Source organism: Agelaius tricolor, unplaced genomic scaffold (assembly GCF_023055355.1).
Source record: "Agelaius tricolor isolate 1412-34295 unplaced genomic scaffold, bAgeTri1.0.p SCAF_19, whole genome shotgun sequence".
Lineage (NCBI taxonomy): Eukaryota > Metazoa > Chordata > Aves > Passeriformes > Icteridae > Agelaius > Agelaius tricolor.
This window is the reverse complement of record NW_027269279.1, coordinates 10,455,718-10,472,870: the sequence shown is the minus strand read 5'-3', so window position 1 is coordinate 10,472,870 and position 17,153 is coordinate 10,455,718. Positions and strand designations below refer to the sequence as shown.

General features: G+C 43.2%; 1 protein-coding gene across 3 annotated transcripts in view; it reads right to left on the bottom strand.

Annotated features, from left to right (window-relative positions):
* Positions 1–14,860, bottom strand: part of GRIN2A (glutamate ionotropic receptor NMDA type subunit 2A) — a 157,254-nt gene extending 142,394 nt beyond the window's left edge. For all 3 annotated transcript variants that reach the window (XM_071444247.1, XM_071444248.1, XM_071444249.1), the window contains exons 1-3: positions 14,319–14,860; positions 13,338–13,563; positions 11,473–11,895 (exon numbers count right to left, since the gene is read on the bottom strand). In XM_071444247.1, the coding sequence (XP_071300348.1) occupies positions 11,473–11,877 (405 nt within the window). In that variant the 5' untranslated portion in view covers positions 11,878–11,895; positions 13,338–13,563; positions 14,319–14,860. The remainder of the gene's footprint in view (positions 1–11,472; positions 11,896–13,337; positions 13,564–14,318) is intronic.
* Between the last annotated feature and the right edge of the window lie 2,293 nt (positions 14,861–17,153).

The following is a 17,153-nucleotide window of genomic DNA, read 5'->3' as shown; positions in this document are numbered from 1 at the left end:
ATTTTTGTTCAGAGGTCATGTGATGTGTTTTTATGAGAAACTGGGAATGTCATAAAAATATCTGTATATAGGGAGTGTATATAGTGAAAATATCTGTATATAGTGAGAAGATACTGAGCAACAGTTCAGGATATTATAACATGATTTTTCTTTTATTATTTGCACCTGTCCTAAGTCATCTATTTAGTGTCATTTTTTCACTGATCATTGGAAATATTTCAGCTACTGTTATACTATAAAATAGTGATGGATAGTAAAGAGCAACAGGAATGTGAGAGATTGCAGGCCTGAAACCTGAGAAAGGTTAGAAAAGGTGTGACACTATTTTTGCAGCTGTTAAGACTGGTAAAAATGACAGGATAAATATATATGGAAATGGTTATAAAGATCATTTTTGTCTTTATCTAACCCAAATGTGGAGGGGATAATGTAATTTGTATTTTCCCCTCCACAAGTAAGCTCACCCCACAAAGAGCCAAGGCCATCCTTGCCTGGCTCTCCCCTGAGCTCTGTTCTCTGCAGACGCTGCTCATTTTCAGCCTCATGATCCAACCAGATGTTAGACAACATCAGGATTTGTGTCATTCAGGATCCAGAATTTGTTCAGTGCACATAATAACAATTTAGGTACCAAGTGCCAGTGAAGCTGAGCCTCAGAATGGTATTTCTACAGTAACCACAGCACATTCACAGACAGGGCAGACTGCAAAATTAGCAATCACCTAAGACAGTGTGAAGAAATTTGCTTTCATATTTTTTCCTGTCAATCTGTCCTTGCCACAAGTATTCTAAAAGCCCTAATGGGAGATGCAAAATTCAGAATTGAATTAAATTATAAAAGGGAATTATTAATATATTTTGAGACTCCAGTTCCTAAATAATGCAAGGTATTAGGCACTCCCTCAAAGCACCTGAACAGAGTGAATATAGATGCATAGAGAAACATACTTATATTACTACAAATCAAAGAATTAGTGAACACTCTTTCCATTGTTATAGAAATGAATGCTTACACAGAACAGCATCACTAGCCAGCCAAGTGCACAGCAAAACAAGGGGAGGATTTTATTTCAGGAAAAGCCTATAACAGAACTCCCTGTCTCAGAGGTTATACTAAAGGAAAAAAACAGGAGCAGTAGGGAAATTTTATATTGCCTTAGAATGGATACAAGTAGACACTACAATGCATCGGTTTCCAGATGGTTAACTCCAACCAAGACTCCCCACATTGCAACAGGAAAAGCAAGAACCTCCCTGTACAAGTATCTAAAGTAGTCAATGAATGCAGAAGGAATGACTTAGGACTGAAAAGGATTGCCCAAAATCCCAAGGTCAGGAACCCTGAAAAGACAGAGATGGAAACTGTTCAGCATTTTGAATAATTCTGGTTTCCTCATACTGCTTTTTTCACAAAAAAATCCCTTCCATCACTAATTTTTATTTCTGTTTTATCACCACCTCAGTTTCCCACCAACGCTGCCCTCACTCACCTGGCTCAGTTTATACTCCTTTCCTCTGTTTCCTGCTTATTAAATAAGAAGAGGTCTGGCTTAAATTCATAGTTTTTACTTCATTCTTGGGACCCCAGAGAATTTTTATTTGCTCCAATATTAAGATGATTTTAGCAACTGGCTTCTGTGCTCTGTGTACACTGAAAGAGTCCCAGTATTCCTTAAATTCAGGGATACAGAATTTTAAGCAGAGAGGTGTATTCCCCCTACCCACCTTTGCTTCTGCTAGAAGTAAATTAAGGCAATAAATGAAAATAAAAAGCCATCCTAACTAGCATGACAGTCAAGTATGAAGTGGAATAGCAAATGGATGGGGAGCAGCTGAAGGCTCCAGCAGAGGAGGGGGATTGGAAGCAGCTCCTGGGAAAAGGAGATTAGCAAACAATGGACTGGGTAAGGAAAATCCAGTCTAAGAGCAAGTGGAGAAAGCAAATATTTCTTTTTACAACTTCTGTACCAGTTTGCTGTTACATAGTTATGGGACAGAGCTTCAAGTTTCACATGCCAAGCAGCTGAGCCATGCACATCTTCCTCTGGAACCCAGATTCCACAGAAGGAAATGTCAGCCTTTTTGCAGATAACAGTAGTTAAATGCAGATAAAGGAGAGAGGAAGGGATGGGAAACAGATCAAAACCAAATAAAAAACAGGGTTAGTTTGTTTCCTACAAAAATAATGCGACTGCTGAAAATAAACCAGACCATCCTAAATGGTACTTGACTAGAATACAGACACATAATTCATATTTCTGGCATTTGTTTTCTTATGATGAATTCACAAGCCTTATCTCATCCCAATTAGGTACTTCATAAGCTCTGATGTCTATATCAACACAATTTACTCAGAACTCTTAATTAGCCTCACACACAAAAAATAACATGCAATTTGTCTGGTAATTATATGTTTCTGTAACTCCTAAAAGCAACTTGTTACTTAGAAGAGATTACCTTAATTCTATTTTCTGTCATACATAATTGTGCTGCAAATTTTGCTGAGCTGAAAGGTGGCTATAAAATCCCTTCTCTTTCTCCTTTCATAGTAGTTCTACATACACAGTGTGTTTCCACTAGACACAAAATCAATGCAGTGAAAACAAAGCAGTCCTATTGCTAATTTAGTCACATGGAAAGGCAAACTGCTCAGCACAAATAGACAAAACTTTCCATCAATAAAGTTACAGAAATTTTGAACCAAAAGTTAGGACACTAAAAAAAAAAATCACTGTCAAGAAAAGGGAAAAAAAAAAGAAGATAAGCAGCTTTCCACTCAGCAATCCTTTGAATGAAACATGTTTATAGAAATATCTTGCTGCAATGTGCACAAAAGGCAGGTTATAAATAGCCACAAGCACTGAGCAGAGGCCATGGAGCAAGACCAGCCCTGGTGCTCTCAGTCATGCTGCAGCAAGGAACTTGTGACAAGGAAATGGTTCAGCCTATCTTCATTAAAAGCCTAGAAGGAAATTACTTTCCCAAACCTATGATGGAGACAGGAAGCCCAAAACACTGACTGGGGAGTCATGTGGTAATGAAGCACCTCTCCAAGAAAGCTTACTCAAAACCCAAATCAAGGGATGCACAAAGGTCTTGATCTGAAAAAATCCAAGCCACCCCAGAATGGCTGGATGCAATCCTACTGGGAAATCACATTTCTGTTAGCCAATGCAGCACACCAAAGCACCACCACCTGTAGGCTCCACTCCAAGGAGTGGTAAATCATTGAAAAATATTAAAAGCATCAAGATTACCACCTGTTTTTCTCTCACCCTTCCTTCTCCACCTTCAGCAAGGGAATCCAGGAGAAAGCAGGGAGAAGAGCCTGCATGTATACCAAAAAACACAGACCTTGATTTCTCAGGGCTGGTCACACCCAAATAAGAAACAAAAGATGTCCAAAGAGATGCCTTTCTATCAAAAGAAATTGAGATTGATTTGGAGCTGTATGCAGAATATTACAATGTTTTAGTCAAATCTCATCCAGAACCCTTTAATGTGTTTCTCAGTGTGTTACAGCCAGAAGGAAATGTACCTCTGGCTAAGTAACCAAAGGGAGTTACTGCCATGCTCTAGAAGTTTATGACCAGTCTGACCTCAGATATGTAGCTGGATTTCCTAAATTTAGTTCAGTCTCTGTAGCTGTTGAAGAGGAGAATAGAAAAGAAGTAGATTATACAAGCCATCTACATATGTACATTCATGAATTATTTCTTTCATCTGCAAGTGGAGCTGAAAGAATCAGTACGCAAATAAAATCTTCATCACAAATTTGGACTAGAAATGGTTCCTTTTTCAAGAGGTTTACATCATTCACAAAGGTTCTTCAGGGAACCCCATTTACCCCTCAGCCCAGGAGCCCAGAAAGGACAGACCTTTCTCCAGAGGAATTTTGCTCTTCCCCAAATAAGAGACAACTTGTACACCTGGAACCTCCTCCTCCCTCCAGACACTGAGGCTTTTTGATCCCTTAAGCTTCATGTGTATGGAATGTACAGAAAAAACTGCTCTAGGGAAAGGAGACAACATTAACTGCATATCATAAACTTAGAGCAGCGTGGCACCAACCAACCCCATCAGCAACTTGGAATATCACATTTGCATAACAGCAAAACTCATTTTCCTAATGGTTGCTCAGCTTTTATACTACCTTTCTTCTGCACACTCCAATTTCTCTCCAAACATTCCCCCTTCTAACTAACCACTCTTATTTCCAGTTCTGGTTTCACAGAGCCTGAGAGTTTCACCTTTCCCTGACCCAGACTATCAACTCTCAGGACAGACAGGATTCATCCCACATTTCCCAAAGGGCACAAAACATTTTCCTTGAAAGAGTGGGGAGACAGAGCATAACCCCTGAGCAGCAGTGTCCCTGCAGGGCCATGAGAGCCCAGCTGGGTGTCCCTTGAGAAGCCCGAGGGGCTGGGCTGATGCACTGAACACTGCAGAACTGGAGCTCTGCAGGCAGGGAATGGAACCACGTGCAGCTTTCAAACTGTGCCTCCAGCTCATGCACCTCAATTGCAAGCACAGGGGTTTTCTCCTAAGGACATTAAGTCTAAATCTAATATAAATAGCCAATGATGCTGCTGCAGCTTTATGTATTTATTTCAGTGAAGTACAGAAGAAAATATCTCAAGGATTTAAACAAACAATATGGTGACAGATGGTGTGGAGACAATCCAGGCTGGGCTCTCTCAGTAAAATCCACACAACTTCATAGCTCCAGGGAAGAGCAGAGGCAAAGGAGGAAGGAGGAGGGAAGAGGGGAAGGGAAAGAGTACACACAAACCAGATGACCACAGATTTGTAAAAAATAAAAGCTACAGTCTGCAAATTCTTTCTGTGCATCCATTCAAAGCCTTTGTACCATCACGATGTAGGCAGATCTATACCAGAGTCCTCCAAGCGAAATCAAAAAATTATAGAGAAATTCTTCAAATTAAATTGTTAGTTCAAATAAGTGACAAAACACACTAATGAACTGTCTATTCAACTAATCTAAGCATCCTCAAAAATAATTAGTACATGAAACACAAAAAAATGTGTTTGACATTATATCAAAGCCCTTCTGTTCTGTACACTGCATAATTTTAGACTTTCAGGTACATTCTCTGGATAATTCTAATTGCCAGAAACTTGCTATGTATTTTGTAATGGCCTATAATTATTTTATAGCTTAAAAGGAATAATTCTTAATTTTGTATTTGAGAATGTTCTTGGGAAAAAAAAATACCAAAGATGCCACCAGGAGTTTCTGGAAGCTGAAAATCACGCTGAAGGTCTTGTGTCCCACTTTCACAGCCCAGGAGTCTGCTGTATTGTAATTACCACAGGCAGGCAATAGTTTGGAGAGATTGCTTGGGTGATCTACAACAGGGACTTGCCAGCAGTTTTAAGATGTTGTTGCTCAAAACAAAGATACTTAAAGATTTCTCTTTTCAAGGTAAAACTGTAAGAACATTTGGAAGAGAAAGAAAACAGTACCTTTGAGATGAAAATATACAGCTTACTGCAAAAGACTAAAGTGAAGCCAAACCATCCTCTCTCCTAAATGAGTGGAGTGTGGAAACCAACCCTGCACCCTCAGCTCAGCTGCAGCTATAAATTTAAGCAAACTAAAATATCAGGAACTTACCCACACCTAAACTGCATGAAATATCAAGCAAACTCTAGAAGACTTCAGTTTCCTACAACCTGCTCATTAGTTATTAAAATTCCTAATCTTTTCAAAACTATCTTCCTTCTAATTTGGAAAATTAATCTAAATATCCCTCCCCTGAGCTCCATAAGAGTGACAGTTCAAGTCTACTCTTGCAGTATTCCAGAAATTCATCCATGTTTTCCTTCACTGAATTAAGAGGGATAAGCTTCCATGGACAAGAGAGAGAGAAATAATAAAATCACTTCTAGGAAAATTTATTGCTAAGAAAACCCTTTGGTAAAAGGAGTGGGAGAAAGAGAGCAAGAAAGCAAAGCTCACATCATGAACATAATGCTCCTCTGAGTTCCAAGACCCAGCTGAAGGCAGCAAACACTCCCAGCCATGCCAGCACAGGAATAGCCATGTCTAAACCAGCAGGCTCTATACCAACCACCTCAGCCTGGCACAGCACTGCCTCCTGAGGGGGGAACACAGGAGATTGTATCCACTCACTGCATTCTCCTCAGCAGGACAAACCTCAGGCATGTTTTTGAACATCTAACACCACTGATTACAGAATATGTAATTGCACAATGTGCAATAGGTACTACCACAGATTACATTCTAGGTCTAAAAATCTTATGGATGTGCAAGACTTTCTCAAAAGTACATATAGATTGGCTTTATGGATATGGGCAAGTAAACACAGATTTGCAAGGTCAGTGTTACATTTCTATTGCAGCTCAAAATAAAAATTAGACTATCTGAAGGTTATTCTTCCCATAGGGACCTTCATACAGCTAGAAAGGAAGAAAATCAAATTCAATTGCTTCTTTAAATGAGTCAGAAGCTGGAAATATTGTGTGCAACAGACTATGTAGTAGTGCAAGCTATGTCTAGACCTGAAACAGCGGTTATATGAATACTGCTATTTTTGCACTAAAGTATTTATTAACCTGTGGCTTAATCTTCCAAACAGTAACAAAGCCAACGTGAGTATCATGCTCAGACACATACTGCCACACACATCAGCCATTAGTAAGGGGTGGGGAATGAAAAGTTGCTATTATAGAAAATCTTAAATTTACAATTTTCTATAATGAAATACAGAACTGTTTTTACAAGCCAACTAAACAGGTTGGACAGGAATCTACATATGCATATGGCAGACACATGAATTAATGAGCACATTCCATGTAGTGTGACCTCCAGAAAAGATTCTACAATAAAAAACAAATACAACATCCCCCTGCCATCCATCAAACATTGTTGAAAGCATTAGGAGTTGAAGCACACTTACACATAGAACAAGAGTTAAGTGTAGCTTAACCTTTTTGGTCCTTTAGAGAACCACTGTGCCATGGAGACATTTGGCAAAGAAGCTGGAGGATGTGTGGAGGAACTTTAACATCTAAGTCCTATATGGATAAGGGAGCATAAATGCTCCTGAGCCGGGAGTCTGGGAGGGCTCTGATCACAGCTGCTTAGAGCTCTGGTTTGCCCAAGTGCAGCACAGTTTTGTGCCTCTCAAATGAGCTAAAACAAAGCAATTCCAGCTATACCTATAATGAGGTGAAAATGACAAGTAATGCAAACATCTTCAAGTGTTTCACTAAAGTAACTTAAAAATCACCACGAAAGGAACGAAAGATTTCAAAGCAGAGTTTTGCTCAGTGCTGATTAGCAATTAGCTGCCTCGTTGATGAAGTGTCCGGCAGAGCTCCAGGGCACGGGGGCCAGGGGATGGGCTGAACATGAGTCAGCAGTGCTCCCTCTCGGCGGCACAGCCCAGCCTGGCTGCGGCAGCAGCAGCACAGCGACTGCTCCCCTCGCAGCACCCACCAGGCCAAAGCCAAGACTGCTATGATAGACTTGTCCTATCTGGGGTCTCCCCATACATGACACCAATGTATCCAAGGAAGTCCAAAGTGCAAGGGCTGAAGGAACCTTTTCCCCAGGAAAGCGACAGGTAAGGAGTTCTTTAACTGCAGCCTGTAATGGCGCTGAGAGCTGGACTCTGATTCACAGCAGAAGAACAAAAACCTGTGGTATCAAGGGAAACTCTAATGAGATAAAAGGAAAATATTTGCATGGTGAGAGAGGTTAATTACTGAAACAGATTGCCCAGAGAGGCTGTGGTATCTATTTCCAGGGAGATGTTCAAAACTTGACTGGATGATCTGATTTCCATATTAGCTCATCAGAGAGCAAGGGCTGGGTTAGACAACCTCCAGCAACCCTGTCTAAGCTCCAGGGCTCTCATAGGATCATCATTGTGCAATAATGTATAGCACTTACCTTTTGGAAAAGCAGTTTGTTATTTTGCATAACATTTCCAGATCTGTTTCAAGAAGTATCACTTTGTGATAGCCCTTCTGGAAAATTACCCTCACCCTTAACACTTCTTGACTGTTATAACTGTGAGTGCTTCCACAACAATAAAATGCCTCAAATTATGTCTTTCAGAAAGACTTCTGGAAAGATTTAGGTTTGCAATCAGCAAAAGCAGTATGGTTCAAAGACACTAAATATTCCTGGACATATTTACAATACATAGGGATAATATTCCCACATGTGAAGAAGTCTTTTAGCATTGATAGAGAACTAACCATGATGTTCTGTTTCTAAGAAAAAGTATCACAAATACTACCATTATAATCATAGCATGTGGTGAAACAAAGGTAACTATGTTTGAAACAAAATGCTCAAGTCAGAAAACAGTTCCTAAGCAATGTTTCTGTTGAAATGTCTCAAATGTCAAGAGATACAAGATGAATAAACAGCCAGCCTGTTTTCAGCATCCTCCAAGGGATGCTGATGCACAGCAGGCTGGCACAGATGCCCCAGACATTTCTCATCTTGTTTCAGCAGACTATCCCACATCTGAATATGCTTGAAGTGCGTGGCACAACTGGGGACCAAAGCCAAGGAGCAGTTCATTGGCAGGAGAGCTCCTGCCAAGAGCAGGGGATAAAATCAGCTGGAGCAGAGCATGTGGCACTGCCCAAAGGGGATCTCTGCAGCACAGCCAGGATCCAGTAAGTGCCATAAACCCCCAGGAGTCCCATTGGTTTGTTGGTAGGGTTTGGACAGCTGATGTCAGGTGAAAAGAGATCAGCAAGGCTCAGAAACATTCAGGTTTGGTTGGCTTCACATGCCTGTCTATTTTCCATGTCTGAATCATGCAAAATCTCTCCTCAGATGGTGCAGGCAAACTCTGAGCAAACTGAAGCAGAGCTGGGCTGGCAAAGGAGGCAGTCTAGACAACACACCACTCACCCCAGATGTTCAGACAGGGATGCAGTGCTTCAAAAACTGGATGTCCTGCATTAATCACTGCAAACTCCAAATGTGGCCATACCTCATTCTTAGAAATATAAAACAACTTTTTTTTTTTAACAGATATGGGTCTTCAGTCAAGATTCACATTGACATAATATTTATTAGCCACAGAGAATATAGTAGCTTATCTCCTCTGAGTCATTCAGTGAAGTCTTCAGCAGTACAGATCATTATAAATGAGTTCCCATTCCTGTGCCCTCAGTTTAGTTGAGTTCAGCATCACATAACAACCACCTGGCACAGAACTCATAGGATAAGGACATAAATGAAATGGCCTTATTAGAGTGCCAGAGCATTGCATCCACAAGCAGGAGTGGGACCAGGCACCTTTTGCACAGCCAGGCATCTCAATGCATGAGACAAAGCAGGAGACTTAAAATAATCTTCACAAGTCAGCCAACACCTGTGTGTGCCAGCTAAAATCCTGACAGAGACTTGAAAGATTTCATATTTCCAATCCTTCTCCCTCAGATTTCATCTCCCCGCTTTTATGACAGCACTGTGAATTTCAACTTCATCTCCAAGGAATTCGTTCCTAAATGAATGGTTAATTGAGTGACACCTGCAGGTCTCATTACTGAGATGTTCCAAACCCCACTGCAAGACACTGCACATTGCAAAGGTCAGGTTGAAAATTAAGGCAATATTAGTTGCGTGAACAAACAATTCCTTCAGCCAATTCAGGCTACTGAAGACTGCTCTGTTAGATTGTTTTAACACACAAAAGATAATTTTGATTTCCCAACTGGAAATCTTAGAAGCTAAATTTCAGCAGGAAAGTTTGCTAATAAAACTTTGATAACCCCTAAAATAAAAAGCAATGATACAATAATGACAATATTAGCATACAGTGAAAATAGAAGTAATTTACTGAGACAAAAAAGACTGTTTCATTTTCTAGAGGCTCTTACATAAAAGTAAAAATAGATCTGTATCAGTAACATCCTGCATCTGCTACCAAAAGTGAAGATGATTCTGTAAGAATTTCTTCCAGTGTTTCATCACTTGGCCCTGGCTGAGATCAAGTGTTCTTACACTGGCAGACAGTTAAGTGAAATATGTGTCAAATAGAAGCATTAAATACATATAAACCCAGCTTTAAAAGACAAGTAAATCTGCACTGTAATTTAAAAGCACATGAAATAATTGCCTCTGTAATTTGGTCACTGCAATTGCATTTAAGATAGCAGCATTGACTGTAATGATCTTTCTGTATAAATCAAAATATCAATGCATTGTTATAGGATCTCTGCTATAATTCAGCACTTATTGTCCTCCCCTTCAGCACTTATTGTCCTCCCAAGTTCTAAAGGAAGATTATTCAAAACACCAAGAGAAACAGACCTCTTATCACAATGGAAAAAAGTCTATTCCAGAGGTAAAAAGTTTCCAAAGTTCAAAGCTGATTCCTCAATTAACCCTGCTTCTTTTCCCCCCCCTTAACTTCACAAAATAATGTATCTGGACCACTTCCTTTTCAGATGTGTTCAGAGAGCCCTTTACTATTCAAAAGTCACACATAAGAAAAAATTATAATCAATGAATAAGGAACCCTAAAGCATGGAAATACCAGGAAATAAGTTAGAAATAACATTAAAGATGCTCAAGTGCTGGCAAACCAGTGACTTCCCTCATCTGCCCTCTCTGAGCTCTCCTCTCTTACACCACACTGGGGGCTCCTCTGAGTCCCCAGCAGAGCTGAGCCCTGCACTGAGTGCCTGTCTCAGGAGCAGCAGGGATCACCTCTCAAAAGCAATGCTGCAGTGCCAGCAAAGAGCTCTTAAAAATCCTTACTTTGTTAAGGAACTTGAGACATGAGTCACTTTTGCTCTTCCAGTCTCACAACAGATTACATAAAAATATGTTTTCCAACAAGACCATTTATCGTTATCTCCAGATTTCACACAGCCCTTACTGGATTTCATGAACTACAGTAGCAAAGTAGAACTATCCAGTTAGCAAAAATCTCATTCAATGAATTCTTGGAATGCAGTGGTTCAAGTGTGCATGACTACTTAATTCAGATACTGTAGTGGATCACTGAAGTCTGGCTTATTATTGTCCTATTATTACTGTTGCACCCAGATACACTCAGGTCTATTGCTTGCTATTTCTCACAAGCACCACAGAACATCTGCTTATAGTTTTACATCTTATCCTCAAAATCATTTGATGAACCTACTATTAGAGGCTGGTTTTACATGTATTGATCATATTAGCTATTAAAGTTTTTTAACTGACCATCGTTCCATGTGCTGGAGAGTAATATCTCATTAGGGCTGCTTTGATAGTGTTAGAAAGTTGAGTTTCAGGTATGAACCCCAAAATATTTCTGAATATTTGATGAGCCATCAACAAAGACACTATTATGCATACAAGTACAGAGAGACAATTAAGAGCATCTTTTTTGAACTTGCTTGTAACAATTATTCATGATAGAGACCAATAAATGAATAGCAAGAGCTCTTAATAAGTTTTCCTACCTTATCTGCCATTATCATGGAGGCCCCGCCATGAATTCCAAGAATTGGAATAGAAGTCTGAGATGAAATAAAATCCAAAATCTGAGCTACTGCCTCCTGATCAGTGTCATCTCCAAAAACCACTCCATGGATCTTGGTGCCTGACATCAAGTCACAAACATGTGTTATGATGCTCTTAGGGTCAGTCTGGTTCACAAGAAGAGTCACGACATTGATATCAACAGTCAGGTCTGCTGACATTTCCCTGGTCCAGAGAGCTCTGATATCTCTCTCTGTTATGTACTTGGTCCTTCCCAGAATCACTGCAATGTTCAGGATGGGATAATTTTTCTCTGCTCCACGAACAAGATCCAAAGGTGCCAGAAGAGCTTGGAGTACCAGGAGAGCACAGCCAATTTTCCTCATCTTTGCCAGCTTTATCCCCTGTAAAAGCGATCACAATGCATAAGAAGAAAGTAGAGAAAAATATATATACTGCATATCTTCAAAGAAGGCTTTAAACAGAAAGCTTCTGGGCATAATGCAAACTTTAGCAGCTTTTTATAATGCATCTTTCACCTTAGTTCCAAGTCAAGCCTCTTATATCCTATCAAAAACTTGGCTTGATGACAGTATTACAGCTGGCCTTCCACAAGCAAGGCAAAAACTGTAGCAGAAGTTCAGAGAAAAGACCCATTAACATTCTTCCTGGATAGCCAACAAAATTAAAATGACTGACATCATTTAAAAAAAAAAAAAAAGACATTATCATCCTTCTCTTCAACCTTGCTGTGCTAAAATAGGTAAAAGAAATCTTTTTCCATCCAGAATATTTCCCTTCATCCTGGACATCTATTTAAACTTTAGTCACGGTCTATCAGAGAGAGGTACTTTAGCCCAAAATGAGAGAAGTGAGCCAGAGGTCTGCTGGAAACCCCAGTCCACACACTCCATACATCTCACAGCATCCCAAACCCATGCTGTTTTATTTCTGAGGATCCCTCCTAGGCAGCCGCTGCTTAAGGAATCCTACTGCATTTCTGGAACAGATTCAAAAGCACAATATTCTATCTTAATTCTTCTGTCCTCTCATGCAGCATTCAGATTTTGAGCATCTCAGAACTGCTGATCTCGGACACAAAGTTGTCCCTAGTGTTGAAGGGGAGGGTGTTCCATAAATGAGCATCACTGCATGGGTTACCTCATGTCTTCACTGAGTCTCTGTAGGGGGCTGAATATAGACGGAGTAGGACGGGGAGAGAGATTGAGCCACAGAAAGGATCTGAACTATCTGAAGGAGGGAGAAGGAGAGCAGGTCTGACTCTGCAAGATCTCCCCGTTTCTGAGCCCCGGGGGATTTCCACCCCCATAACTGGCTCTCTACTAGCTGCAGGAAGGGAGTCCCTGTGCCACATCAAGCCAAGCTTGTTGCAGAGCGTCACGCAGAGCACACACGCGGGGCTGTCCAATCAGGGGTGGCATTTTTCACATCTCCCCTCTCATCCCGCCAGCCCTCTCCCCATCCTAGGCCACAGCCGCCCGCTGCTGACACACACACAGCCAGACAGGGGCTTGCAGCATCGCCACCTCCTTTGGGGCACTCCACAGAGCATTTAACTGCACATCAGCGCTGCCTGGGTCACTGCGGGCCGGGCTCCCGCCGGCCGCCGCCACACGGAGCGCGGTGGAACAGCGCACCGAACGGCCCCGGCTTCCCCCCGAACCCGAGGAAGGCTCGGGGCCCCCCGAACCCCCCTGTTCCGAGCCCCCCTCTCCAATCCCCGCTCCGAGTCCCCCTCGGGCACGGCTCGTTGGTACCGGGAGCGCGCCCCGGCGGGCCGGCCGCGGCGCGAGGGCGCCCCCGTGCGGGCGCGGGCCGCACGTACCCAGCGCCTCAGGAGACGGAGCGGCGGCGGCTGCCGGAGGTGCCGGTGCTGCTGTCGGTGTCGCTGCAGGACATGTCGCGACCGCGGGCATGTCGCGCCCCTCGCTGCCCGGGCTCAGGGCTGGCCTCCGCGCCGCTGGCCGCACGCGTGATCCCCGCCGCAGCCTGCGAGCGACATCGCATCCCGGGAGGGCAGCTACGTGGACAGAGAGACAGGCAAGGGGGGGCTGGACACGGGGGGGGGAACGGGACAGCGGGGGGACAAGAGGAGACGAGGAGAAGCTGTTAGTCAGGTCTCAGATTTGACAGGAGAAAAGGAAATATACTTCGATCTCATGTGGTATGTGAGCGGAAATAAAGTGACTACACTCAAAAGTTCCCCCCCTCCACTTAGATTTCAGCTCTTTGCTAAAAGCAGCTCCGTGAGCCCTCAGCCGTCCGGGATACGTCCCTCATCTTATCCAGGTCAGGAAAATCCTGAGCTCCCAACTGCCCGTGTGCTTCCAAGTGAGATGGACGGGCTTGAGCGCTAAGGGAAGAGACATCCAACCTGGAAAGCGCAGCTAGAAGCAAACTAATTAATATGAGCAAGGGCAGGAGTTTTCTGGCAGGTTCAAAACAAGCATAACCTGGAGCACAGCTAAAGCGGTGTGGGATAAAGCTCTGCTGGAGCAGAACCGCTTCATTCCCAATTTACCATAAACAATCCCAGGGAGACACTAGAGCAGAGCCCGCCACGGAAAGCTCGAATGCTCTGGTTTTTTTCATTCATAATTCCCAGTAAATATGCATGAAGGCACTTCTTCAAGCACCCCCAGCTCTATGTAGGACGCTGGCGCGGCGGGCAAAGCAGCCGGCGCTCCCTGCCCGGCCCTCGGTGCTGCCGGGGGACTCGGAGCCGGCACCGAGAGCCCAGAGCCCTGCGCGGCGCCCCTGCCCCGGAGATGGGCGCGATCCGGGCTCCCCACCCGGCGGTACTTACTGCATTCTCCCTCCACATAGTTCCAGTTTAAAGATCCTCAAAGTCATTTCAGTAGATTCCTTTGCAAACAGTGAAGTGGAAAATAGGTCCCTTAACGCCTGGATTTCATCCTGCAACTTGTTCCCACCGCAGTAAATAGCAGCCCGGCAGCTCTTTATCGCTTGAAATCCCGCATGATCAAGTTTTAGCAGAGCCATTGCAACTGAGATTCGCTCTTTACTTTTGGCAGGAGGCATTTAAGCATCTTCATCTTTTTTTCTTTCTTCTTTTTTTTTTTTTTTTTAATCTTTTCCCTTTTTTTTAAATGGCGATATTGCCGCAGCAGTTCCCCAGGACGGCGGGCACGGAGCTGCTCTCGGCTCCCTGGAAGCGGCGGGGACTGCCCGGGCTCCGGGAGGTGCGGCGGGCTCCACCCGGGGCCGCCTGCGCGGCGCTGCGGGCGCGCTCCGCTCCGCCGCCCCCGGCACCGCCGCCCTTGCAGGGGCGCAGCTCACGGCCGCCCTGCCAGAGCCAGAGCAGCCGCTCTGGATACTTTGAAGGCTTCTCCCCCACCCCAACCCCCCGCCCCGCTCTGCTTGCACAAGCACCAGCGAATGAGTCAGACGCAGGCAATCGGGGGAGGGGGTGTCAGATCTGGGGGAACGGCGAGAACACCGGGTTTGGGGCACAGGAGCGGCAAACTCCAGCGCTCTCCCCGCAGCAACATCCCTGGCCAAAGGTTGGTAGCCCGGGAAACCCCAGTGTTCTCCTTTCCCTTGATGCAGGGGCTGTCAAGCAGAAATCCCTACCGTGGGGCTCAGGGGAATGAATGTGGAGCAGCAGCTTACACACTAAAAGCAGCCCTAAAAGCTCCAGACAGCAGCCAAATATCACAGAAAAGCTCTGTAGAAGTTGGCTCCATCTGTGCATCCCTGCTGCTCCATCCTCCTTTCCACATCCCCCATTTCAGAGCCTGAAGCCTGTTTCCCCATCTCCCATTCCCCTCTCACAGCCCTGCTGTCAGCCCCACTTGGCCTTAGAGCAATTCCTGCCTCCCTGCCCACACCACAGCACACCTCAACCTCCCTCCACCACACACTGCTGTGCCTTCTGCCTCACTCCACTGCTCTCCTGCTTTTCCCTTTCCACCATCCTGCTCCAGCTGCCACAACTTATTTGGTTTAGCACAAATGAATGTGCCAGCTAAGTACCACAGAGGGATGGCCTCCTCCATGCTCCATCCTTCACAGCCATGTTCATTCCCACACTGAATACTTCAGAGTGAGGCAAAGTCACACGTTTTGACAGACCCCCCACTCCTATGCCAGAGGAAACTTTTGGGTTCAAATAGAATAATGCCAAACGTTCATCCTCTGAAGTTTGCTTTTCACTACATTAAGACATAGAACACCAAGAAATCTCTCCCAAAGACATTTAACAACACATCAGCTTTACTGCTCTTGACAGTCTCGTCATTGAATTCCCTGATAGGTCTATGCCTGGGTTTTTTCCTCCTTTGAAAGATCTCACCTCCTAACTTATTTAGGGATTACTTCCTCAGACATTACATTAGTCTTTCTAAGCAAAGCAATTAAGCAGTTTCAACTGCCTTCTTTTTTTTTTAATGTTTGATGTTTTAATGCATCTCTGCATTTCACCCTGGATGAACATTTTCCCCCTGTAAATATTATAGTGATGTTTGTCACGGTTACTGGAGATGAGGTTGCAGTTCCATCCTTGTGTAAGGATAATTTCAGTGTTATCATTCAGGAGATTTACTGGAACAGCAGCAAAAACAGATTCAAAATCCTCAAATAAAAGTGAAATTCACAATGGTGAAAAACTGCAGCACTAACATTAGCGTATGTTTAAAATATAAAAAGGCCCATGGTGTTTTTGGGAAATACTTAGGATACAATATACTTAGTGTATGATACACTGAGTCTAATGGTGTGAAAGACCAATACAAGAAATACCCACATTTTCTAACTTCAGAGCTATATGATTTTTATTAATCCAAATTTAGAAATAGTTTAGCATTATTTCCAAATATTTTTCCTCAATTACTCTCATAAAATTTTGTGAAATATCACGATAAAAACAGTCCAAATTTACAAATTAGAATAGAGCATATTAAAATTTTGTGCAAACACAGTGGGATTAATCTTGGCAATATGTACGCAGTCTTCCCAAAAGCTTCACCAAATTCAAGCAGATTACTGCCTACAGAATTGAGCAAATGCTGCAAAATTAAGACTGCTGCTTTAATAGATATTCACACTCCATCTCTAGGTATATTTGCACAGTTTTAAATTAAAGAGCTGCAAACATGACAAGTCATCAATTTCACTCAGCAGAAACAAGAAAACAAAGCCTGCATTTAAGTGTCTAACCCCTGTAAATTTTGTGTAAGGGAACACTTACTTCAAAAACACTGTAACAAAACACTAACACCCCTGCACATGGGGCACTGACCATCTTCATGGACAGCACTTGTTCTGGGAGACAGGTGGATTTACCCTTAAATGACTGCCTGCTCCACATGGGCAGCTCTGCACTTTTCTAAAAGCACCTACAACACAAGTTCAAGCAGTTTGAAGTCATGCCTTCTGGGGATATTTCCCACCTGAAGTTTCCCTACCAGGCCTGCCTCCTGCATAAACACATATTTAAAGGTCAGGAACTTCCTTCATGCTCTGTTCCTCTTAAAATAACATCAAATGACAAAAAGGTTTCCTCTTTCTGGACATGACCTGTTGCAGAGAGCACTTGCCAACAGAAACAAGCAGCCAAACTGCAAGGTCCAGGCAATGTTTCCAGGGCAGGGTCTGATGGGCTGGCACAAGGCAGATTTCT